Source organism: Calidris pugnax, unplaced genomic scaffold (genome assembly GCF_001431845.1).
Source record: "Calidris pugnax isolate Ruff unplaced genomic scaffold, ASM143184v1 scaffold178, whole genome shotgun sequence".
Classification (NCBI taxonomy): Eukaryota; Metazoa; Chordata; class Aves; order Charadriiformes; family Scolopacidae; genus Calidris; species Calidris pugnax.
The window spans coordinates 202,196-211,765 of record NW_015090986.1 but is presented as its reverse complement, the minus strand read 5'-3'; the positions used below and the strand labels follow the sequence as shown (position 1 = coordinate 211,765).

Here is a 9,570-nt window from a genome sequence, read left to right as displayed (position 1 = left end):
CGGAGCTCTCCAAGGTGCTGCAGAGAGCCCTGCTCCGCGGGAAAACCGCCCCCGCGCAACCTCCGCCCCTGCCCCACCGCCGCCAGCAGCCGCAGGTTCCACCGCCGAGCTTGATTTTAATCCTTTTTGAAAAGCCTAACCGCAAACCTTCGGTCCCGCTCAACCCTTCTTACTCCCTGCCTTTCACTGTCTCTGTCTTCCACCCGCCTTCGGTGTGAGCAAAACTGCTCTCCCCTCCCAATTATAAAGCAATTCAGGTGGTGACGCTTCAGTGGTCTTTATTTTGTGCAACTGTTCTTTCAGGTGCCTGATTTTCCATTTTTCTTTTCATAGTGTTTCTCTTGAGCTAAACATATGCTTTGTTGCCCTGTGTTCTTCTGAAAAACTAACATTCTCTGCTGAACCAGCAGAAGCTGAAAAGGATATAAAGCAAAATGGAAGAACGGAGTCTTTTTTGCCCTAACACATTGCCTTCCATACCGAGCAAAAGAGAGGTGCAACCCACCACTGAAATGAGCTTGCTTTTGTGCCAGCTTGCTTTTTTGTTGCTCCTGACCCAACATTCCCATGATTTTTCTCAGGCTTTCTTTTCATGAGATGTTTCTCAGATATGACTCGTTCTTTTCTTCTTTGTGTGAAAATGAGGCATTTCTGCTTTTCCTTTCATTCTCAGTCTGTGTCCCTAACCACCAGGCAGTGGCAGTCCTGGCTTCTTTGTATACACAAGGTTTAGTTGGTTTGTGAAGATTTCTTGTAGTCACTGTGAGAAGGAGTAATGTTGTCTCAGAGGACTGCTGTGTTGGTTGTGTTCTTGTGGATTTGGGTGTGTTAAGGCAACAGGTCTGTTGGGTGGTTCAAAAAATGTTCAGTCCCCACTGCTTGCACTGAGGAAGTGTCCTGAAGGCTTTCCCTGGCACGTAACTTTTGCTGTTGATTGCAGGGGCTCCAGGACCAAAAGGGAGTCAAGGAGTTCCTGGGTCACCTGGACCTCCCGGACAGCCAGGCCCTCGTGGATCAATGGGACCTATGGGCCCATCTCCAGACATATCACATATTAAGCAGGGCAGGCGGGGTCCTGTGGTCAGTATTCTCATCTCTTGTCATGCACGGTACAATCGGCCTTAGCCCCACAACTTCTCACGTCCTTGTGAATACTTTCTTTTCTCTTGCAGGGCCCACCAGGAGCCCCGGGGAGAGATGGTAGTAAGGTGAGGAAGGGTGCTGTTTTCCATTATGTGGGTTCATGCACATGCGAGGTGAAGGCTTGCTAGAGAGATGCTCCACGCACTTGCAGTAACTCCCTTTTACCATCTCATTTCCTTTGCTAAGCTGAAAACACCCTGTTGTCCCATCCCTTCATGTCTTCCTTCTGTGTTTGCCATTCCTTAAGTCTTGCAAATAGCCCTTGCCAGGCTATCTGTCAGCCTCCTTCCCTTTCTCTGCAGCTTTTTGGGCTTTTCCATGAAGAAACGTTGATGCTTTAGCCCATTTCATTAGACTGCTCTTTTGTGAATTTCTTCTGGTTTGCTGGTTAGCTGGTTTGCTTGTTACTATCTAGAAGAAATATCAGAAGTGCCCACCTCTGCTCCCACTACAATTAAGGCAATTTCCTTGTGTTTCTCCTTCACTTTCTTTCCTTTTTCTGAGCATGCATATGCTGATGATTCTTGATGTGGGGACAGTAAGTAAAGGAGTCTGCAGAGGCAGACTGATTATTTTTGCTTCCTTCAGCCACAGCAAACTAACTGCAGTGGTATTGATTACAGGGGGAGCGAGGTGCACCAGGACCAAAGGGGATACCCGTAAGTATTGCTCACAGCAGGAATTTCCACAAGAAGGATGCTGACTACTAAAAACACGTCAGCCAAAAGGAAAAAATTCTCCTGGGCTAAAAGCATGGTGAAGGGTAGATTACATACATAGAAAATGTTATTGGCAAGAAAGTAATTACCTGATTTTAGCCAAGTGGCTTTGCTGGGTGTGACACTGAAGGCAGGAAGTGCGTCTCTGCCCAACAAGACCAGTGGGACATTCTCAGAAGGCAGTAGTGTGAGATCCCATGGAGAGTGCTAGTCAGTACAGCTCAGACACTGCTTGTAATGGGAGTTGGATCCCTGGAACCTTTTAAAAACCTGTCCCTCATCTGTATCTGGGATTTGGGAAGCTATGGGCTGTCAGCAAGTCATCAGGAGGATGAGTATTTACCATCTGTTGTCAGGTGAAATTGTTTCAAAATTTCTTATGATGTTTTCTCATGAGTGGAATGGCTTTTTAAGAGCATGTCCAGTATGGTGTCCTCGGTATTAAACAGTGAATTTACTGTGTGAATTTAGCTAAAAAGAAGTTATAATTTTCTAAAATCAGATAAAACCAGATGGATGCTTTCTGCTTTGTAATTACCAATATATTTAGTAAGTGACGGGCAGCAGTGGGGTTACCGTACTGAAGAGATACCTTCCAAACAGCAGCATTTTTGACAAAATTTTTCAAATAAGTAATAATTATTGATTAGTCATTCTAAGACTGGAACTTCTATCAGTTTATTAAGAAGGAACACAAGGAACGGAGTTTTATCTCCTCTATCCCCATGAGGTGTCAAGATGCTTTTAGGAGGCAGATACAGCAAAGGAAGTAACAAAAGGGCTGATCACCTTGTAAATATATGCTCTGTCTGCAAAAATATTTTTCTTCTTTTGAGAATTGTTTTCTGAGCAGGTTGATTCGAAAAGTGCCTGTTAATTTCTGGCAAATGAAATGAAGCAGTATTTTACTCTTACCCCTGCAAGAGTAATTATATCAACCTGTCTGAAAACCGTAAAAGCAAAGTGGAATATAATTAATTACCATGCCTTGTGACTGCAGGGCCCACCGGGTTCATTTGATTTCTTATTGCTGATGATGGCAGACATCAGAAACGACATCGCTGAGCTGCAAGAGAGAGTGTTTGGACACAGGACTCATTCATCAACAGAGGAGTTTCCATTACCTCAGGAATTTACAAACTATCACGACACAGTAGATTTTGGATCTGGAGAAGACTACAAGCCACGGGCAGCACCCAGAGACTCCAGGATACAGAAGGCAGCCCATCCTTAGCTATGCCTACTGAAAAATAGACCCCCTTTAGAGTTCTTCAATATAAAAATGCACTGACAATGTAAAATATATATTTTTTTTTTCCCCCAATTTTCTCTCTGCTTTTCCCCAACCATGCTGCCTGTACTGTAGCTTTCCTGGTTCATGGTAGCCTCCTCACAGTGATTCCATACCATGAAGCCTGCACTGTGTGTTGTACCTAGACTATAAAGAAAACCTTCTCAGTATATAATACAATTAAGGCATGCTCTAGGTAATGGCACAGACCACAGCATTTCATCTGCCTACCTTGCATTCTATGTCCAAATAACCCAGTACCCAAATTTTACCAGGTAGAGAGGGGGAGCTGACCATCATCCCTGAATCATGTCAGTAATGAAAACCTTGGTCCACTGTTACTTCATACATGTAAATATATTATACTGCTGAAGTCAGGTCTCCAGCTGCTGTTCTCAGGCTTAGGAGAGTGTGGAAAGTGGACCCATGTTTCACAGCAGAGGCCAGCTGTAGACGTATTTTTCTATTATGCTACACCATGGCAAAAAAAGGCAAAAAAAAAAAAAAAAAAAAAGGAAAAAAAAGGTGCTCCAATTCTATCACTTCATAAAGCACAGATAGCCAAAAATGAAGAATAGGGGTGCGCAAGGTTTTTTACAGGCTTTGGAGGGCAAAAAAAAAAAAAGGCAGAAAAGCTGAAAAAAGCCGCCCGGAGCTGCCCCCCCCGCACCCACACCTCGGTGGGGGGACACTCGCCCAATTGCATTATGTTTTAGTGGTTTATTATTTTGATTTTCATGCAGAGCAGCCTGTTCCAGCTCCTCGTAACAAAGACAATTATGCTAACTTTATTGGATTTGCATTCAGGGCTGATTTGTCAGAATTGTATATTGGTTCTGGGAGATGGAAGGGGAAGGAAGAAAAACCGGCGCGTTTTGCTTTTCATGAGTACAAAAAAAAAGAAAAAAAAAAAAAAAAAAAAAGGGTAAAGCAGTGATAAAAGGGCACTGCTTCCACTGCTTCTTGATCTGGAAATGATTTGGCTTTGTGTTGCTAGGGTATCAATCAAAGAGTGTCAAAAAGATGACTTTGTCTTAAACTAAGACTACTTTTCCATTACCATTCTCCCACAGCTCGGTTTGACGGTCAGTTCCCTTCCTCAACAGGTTCATGCTGGATTCATTACACAACTATATGCAAGATAATAGGGGATATATAAAGCAGGAAAACCATGGATAAGTGAATCAAGTAGGCTTATTGGGAAGCACAAAACCAATCCCAGCCTTGCAGAAAGAGTCAGATTCTGACCTCCTGTAGGTGCACGTCTTCCCTGGTGAAATGCTGAAGTCCAAGTGAAATCGAGATGAGAGAGAGGCCACATATTTGCAAAGAGTTTGTTCCTCTGCTGCGTGAGAGTGACCTAAATGGCATTCACAGAACTGGAACACAGAGTTGCAGCGTGTTTGGCTGGGTGTATGAGGAGTATGAGCAGGTGCAGGAGTGCATGTGACAAAACCTTTTCAACTGGTACGAGGATGGCTAAGGTGAGGTACTGCACATGGGATCCTGTATTTGTGAAGAGGGATGAAAGGGAGTGCCCTTTTTTACACTGGAAAATGGAATGCACAAGTTAGACCATACCTCACAGATCATGTATGTTACCATTAGTTTCAGATAACCACAGCTGCTGATGTTTGCCATGCTTAGAAGATAAAGGAGTATATTAAGCACAAAACTTCAATGTTGTATCTGTGTAGCTGCTACTTCTACAGTATGTTTAGTGCTGGGTCATGTCCATGTTACATTTGTAACACCTTTTGCATTTACAAAGAAAAACTTCTTATTTTGCCATGTTTTTCTGGGCTTGCATGTTCTGTTAGAATAAATACAGGTAAAAATATAAGAAGGCCCTTATCAGATAACCCTTAAAGGTTTGGATTCCCTTCTGTGTTCTCTGGGCCCAAAGATGGTGTAATCCCTACACCACCGGCACAGGTCCTGTTGTATAAAAAGCTGGCTGCCTAGACCTTTCATATTTTTTGAATATTATATTAAGGGGATGTGTCCTTTCCAGTCATTGTTTCCCAACTCCTCACTATCACTATGCCACAAGCAAGGGCATTAGCTTTAAGAACTTTAGCATTCTGCACTCCATGTTATATATATATATCGATATTTACAGAGCTTAGAAAAAAGTATGTGCTCTCACCCTGTGGTCTTTGGGCTTCTCCTCTGGGAGGAGCTCCACCAGCAGCCACAGATCCAAGCAAGTCTTGACAGCAAGTTACAGGCAAAGCAGTGAGTTTTGAGGAAGGAACCTGTGGCCAAAAGAGGGATGGTGTTACGTACAGCAGGCTGAAAGGCAGCATGAACTGAGGCATTTAAGTCTTTTTTGCTTAATTGCAAGCAGGCAACTAGGTATAAATGACGTGGTTCAAGAATAGGCGATTTCAACTAGCTTTGTTAAATGTCAAATGTTGTACTGGTAACACTTGCAAAGTGTGTAACTCTTGCATATGTTTACCACCACACCCCATCACCTGCTGGATCAGGTCAATTCCCTCTATCGAATTAATAGCTGCAGCTTTTTGGACCATCAGATACTGAATGATGAGTTAGATGAGCAACTTCCAACGCACCAACTACATTGTATTGCCCCCTGCCCACAAGAAGGTGTGTTCTAAAAAGGCATTTATTTTAGTTCTGAGACCACAAGAAGGTGTGTTCTAAAAAGCATTTATTTTAGCTCTGAGCTCCGCTTTTCCAAATGTAGACAAATAGCAAATAAGAAGTTCCTACAGTTTGACCATCAAATTCAGGGGCAGGTGACAATTTACCCTGCTGTGCATTGGTATCTAGGGAAGGGAAATTGTGAGAGTGGACCAGAAAAGCAGATAAAATATATGCCTCACTGTAAGTACAGGAAGTTTTTTTACAGATTCATGAATATAAAATCTGGCCCATGTTTTTGTGACTTTCTGAATGGAAACCTCAGTAACTTCCCTTTCTGGGGACTGCATCACAGCTTTTCTCAGCTGAGAGCTGGGTTTCCAACAGATGTGCTTACTCCATGGAAAAGGTGAAGGAAAGTGGTCATTGGGTCTGTCCTTGTCCTTCACCCTCCTCGTTCCAGACTGAGTCCCAGCAGGAAGAAAGGGACATAATGGTGAAGATAAGCCTGCCTGAAGTGCCACGGGAATTCCTGCAGTAGGGAGAGCCCCTCCGAGCACAGCTGGCTGGGAAGGCTCAGCCTTCTGTCTGCCCCCAGCTAAATTATTTGCATAAACCTTTCTCATTTTATTTCTGATTAATTTTATGATAACTTTGATAACACATTGTGTCAGAAAAATTCCGTTAAGTTTTCTGGATAAACACAAACAACTGCTTAGATAGAAAAGTGACATTTTCTTTAGCATACCTAAAGTTTCATAAAGCCAGACCAGAGGAATCTTCTCCAATTTTAGGCTTGGTTACCAGCGAGCCAGGGAAGTCATTATCTTGTAAATTATTTATTACTCTGTGGCCCCAAAAGTAACAACACCCTCCCCCCGTTCCACCCCAAGAATCCAAAATTAAAATGTAGAAACATTTACACTCACACCTAGTTTCATTACTAGGCTCATGCACAAGACAACTTTGTTCCATATAAATGCTATGTATAATTTTATTAGAAATAAATATTATTTTGATGTTAAGACATCAAGTTATAAAGCAGAAGGATAATAAAGAGTTTGTTATTTTATTAATATTAGAAATATATTTAATGGAAACATTTGCAAGAGTGTGTAGTGATGGGAAAATGCTGATTGTTAATGGATTTAACAAAATTGTAAAGCTTGGAAAATGTTTTCTTTCAACACTGTGCCACGTACATACAGGATTAGTCTTTCTTGCAAAGCTAGAGTACTGACACAGACAAATTCCTATATAGCCAGGCTAAATCAGGAAAAGGAGAGGAAAATTGATTGTAAATTGAATTAAGATAATGCCTGGAGTTACTGTCGGCATCACAGCTTGAGTAACCATCTTCGAAGAAGTATTTGGAGTTAAGAAGCTAAGCCCCAGAGAAGCAGCAAGAGATGGGGTTCCAAGAATTTGTTAATTTCACATTAAGATTCGTATGTTTGTTTCTATTACACATTCCAATAACTATACTGTTCACTTTATTTATATATGAAATACTAAAACGTGTATGAAATGACTGTGATTTTATGATGTATTCATAATAACAAAGATATTTTTTCTTACGCTGCTGGTAGCTGCTTTTGTTACGCATCCTCCTTCTGAAATACAGAAATGCTGACTGCAAGGGACAAGCAGCAGGAAACCTCCTTATGCTGCCTTTTAGCATTTTTCTTGCAGCAGAGTTACAAGCGCTGCCAGGAGGGCTACGGGGACGTCACCACGAGGACGGTGGCTCCAGGGCCCTGTGAGGGCTACCTGAGGCTGGATCGAGCACCATCACCCCGTGGTGCCGGCGTCACAGCGTCGGTGCAGCCTGGGGATGTGCTATGGGGGTCCCAGGCTCTGCTGGCATCCCACCCCCGGTGCTGGGGACAAAATAAGGTACAGGCCGTGGCACGCCTGGCCTGCCCATGGCGTCTGGCTGAGCCCTTCCCACAGCCCCAGGAGCATTCTCCGAGGCCTCTGCCCCACCATCTTGCCCCAGCTGCTGGGCGAGGGGCAGCAGGGAGGCCGGCCATCCTCTTTGCCCTCCTCGGGGCCTGTCCGCCTCCACGGCCTCGCCCCAGGGGCGGGGGGCAGAAAAGATGCGATGCCGCGAAGGCAGCGACGGGGCTGTTATACCGCCGGGCTGGCTGCAGCGGAACAAGGCCGCAGCGGGGCGGAGGACGGCCGCCACCCCCTCAGCGGTGCGGGACTACAACCCCCGGCATGCCGTGCGGCTCCATCGCGCCTGCGCACCTCGCCGCCATTCGGCGACCGGGCCTGCCCCGGCAGGCCGGCGCACCCGCCCCGGAGACCCGGGGGCTTTCCTACCCCGTTCGGACTTCTCGGTACGCGTCTCCCGTCTTCGCTACCCGGCCGTGGCTCCTCCGGACCCTCTCGGTGCAACGGCTGTGTGAAGGGAAGGAACTACAACTCCCGGCGTGCTGCGCGGCGCGCGGGGTCTGTCGGGAGGCGGCTCCCATGGTGCTCCGCGGCGAGTGTGGCGGCGGCGGCGGCGGGAGGGCGGCGGGATGCGTCTGTCGGTGGCGGCCGCCATCTCCCACGGGCGGGTGCACCGGCGGCTGGGGCTAGGCCCGCGCTCGCGCCTCGACCTGCTGCGCAACCTGGTGACGGCGTTGGTGCGTCATGAGCGCATCGAGGCGCCCTGGGCCCGCGCCGACGAGATGCGGGGCTACGCCGAGAAGGTGAGGGGGACCGGCCGGGCCTCGGGGGGCCGGCGGGGTTCGGCCCAGGGGTCCTGACGGCTCTGCCTCCTTCCTTCCCGCAGCTCATCGACTACGCCAAGCTGGGAGACACCAACGAGCGCGCCATGCGCATGGCGGATTTCTGGCTGACGGTAAGTATCGCCGGCGTGGCCTTCCCCCCCGCCCCGCAAATCCCTCCTTGCCCCCCGCAGCCCCAGTGCAGGAGTTGAGTGTGGCTCCCCCACCCCCTGCTCCCCGCAGGAGAAGGACCTCATCCACAAGCTGTTCAAGGTGCTGGCCCCCCGGTTCCAGCCCCACGCCGGTAGCTACACCCGCCTGCTGCAGATCCCCAACCGGGACAGCCTTGACCGTGCCAAGATGGCGGTCATCGAGCTCAAGGGGAACCCTTTGCCTCCACTCATCCGTCCGCACCGTGACAGCGAGAAGACAGTGCTCAACCAGCTCCTGAAGGGCTACCGGGAGGACCTGCAGCAGGCCACCAAGGGCACCGCTGTCTAGGCATCCCCGGGCCTTGGCGTGAGCTGACCCTGCACTTTGTTGGTGTCCTGGAGCGTAGGAATGGAGGATGTCCCAGAAGGCCTGAAGGTTGATTGCTAAGTTTGGGTTGCCATGACGTGGGGGGCAAGCTCAAGGTTTACTTGCTTCTTCCTGTGGTTTGCACAGAAACTTGGCAAGAGAAGGAAATGAAGCTGGGAGCTCTCACGGTTGATATTCTCTGTGTAAATAAACTCTGTTCAGAAAGCGAGTGTTTGGACTCTATTCCTATGCACGTGAATTAGTACCTTATTCCAGCAAAGACTGGATTTCTTAGAGCTTCTGGTCTAACAGCCCTGCTCTCTGGAACAGCATCTCTGCTTCACTGTAACAGAGCTGCAGTATTTTTCAGAAGTCAGCGTGCAGCCTTTCAGGGCAGGAAATTCAGTGAAATTCAACTTAGTTCTGCTGTCAGAAGCACTAAATGCAAATAGGGTGGTAGCACTGAGATAAGTCTTAAAAGAGTAATCACCAAAGTGGCTTGTGTTCTAATAAGGAGGCAATGTGGGCAGCGATAATAGCCATCCCTACCAGGAGCTTAGTAGACATA

The 9,570-nt window shown here is 46.9% G+C and overlaps 2 protein-coding genes across 2 annotated transcripts in view; both read left to right on the top strand.

The window, feature by feature from the left end:
* LOC106894883 (collagen and calcium-binding EGF domain-containing protein 1-like) overlaps positions 1-3,668 on the top strand; it is a 182,315-nt gene extending 178,647 nt beyond the window's left edge. Inside the window, exons 11-14 of the mRNA XM_014953874.1 lie at positions 941-1,080; positions 1,173-1,208; positions 1,767-1,802; positions 2,863-3,668. Of these exons, the coding sequence (XP_014809360.1) occupies positions 941-1,080; positions 1,173-1,208; positions 1,767-1,802; positions 2,863-3,096 (446 nt within the window). The 3' untranslated portion in view covers positions 3,097-3,668. The remainder of the gene's footprint in view (positions 1-940; positions 1,081-1,172; positions 1,209-1,766; positions 1,803-2,862) is intronic.
* Positions 3,669-8,244: 4,576 nt separating this feature from the next.
* MRPL17 (mitochondrial ribosomal protein L17) lies at positions 8,245-9,231 on the top strand. Its single transcript, XM_014953892.1, has 3 exons — positions 8,245-8,465; positions 8,549-8,617; positions 8,727-9,231. Exons 1-3 carry the CDS (start codon positions 8,292-8,294, stop codon positions 8,982-8,984), a joined length of 501 nt encoding a protein of 166 aa, XP_014809378.1. The 5' UTR covers positions 8,245-8,291; the 3' UTR covers positions 8,985-9,231.
* The last annotated feature ends 339 nt before the right edge of the window (positions 9,232-9,570 follow it).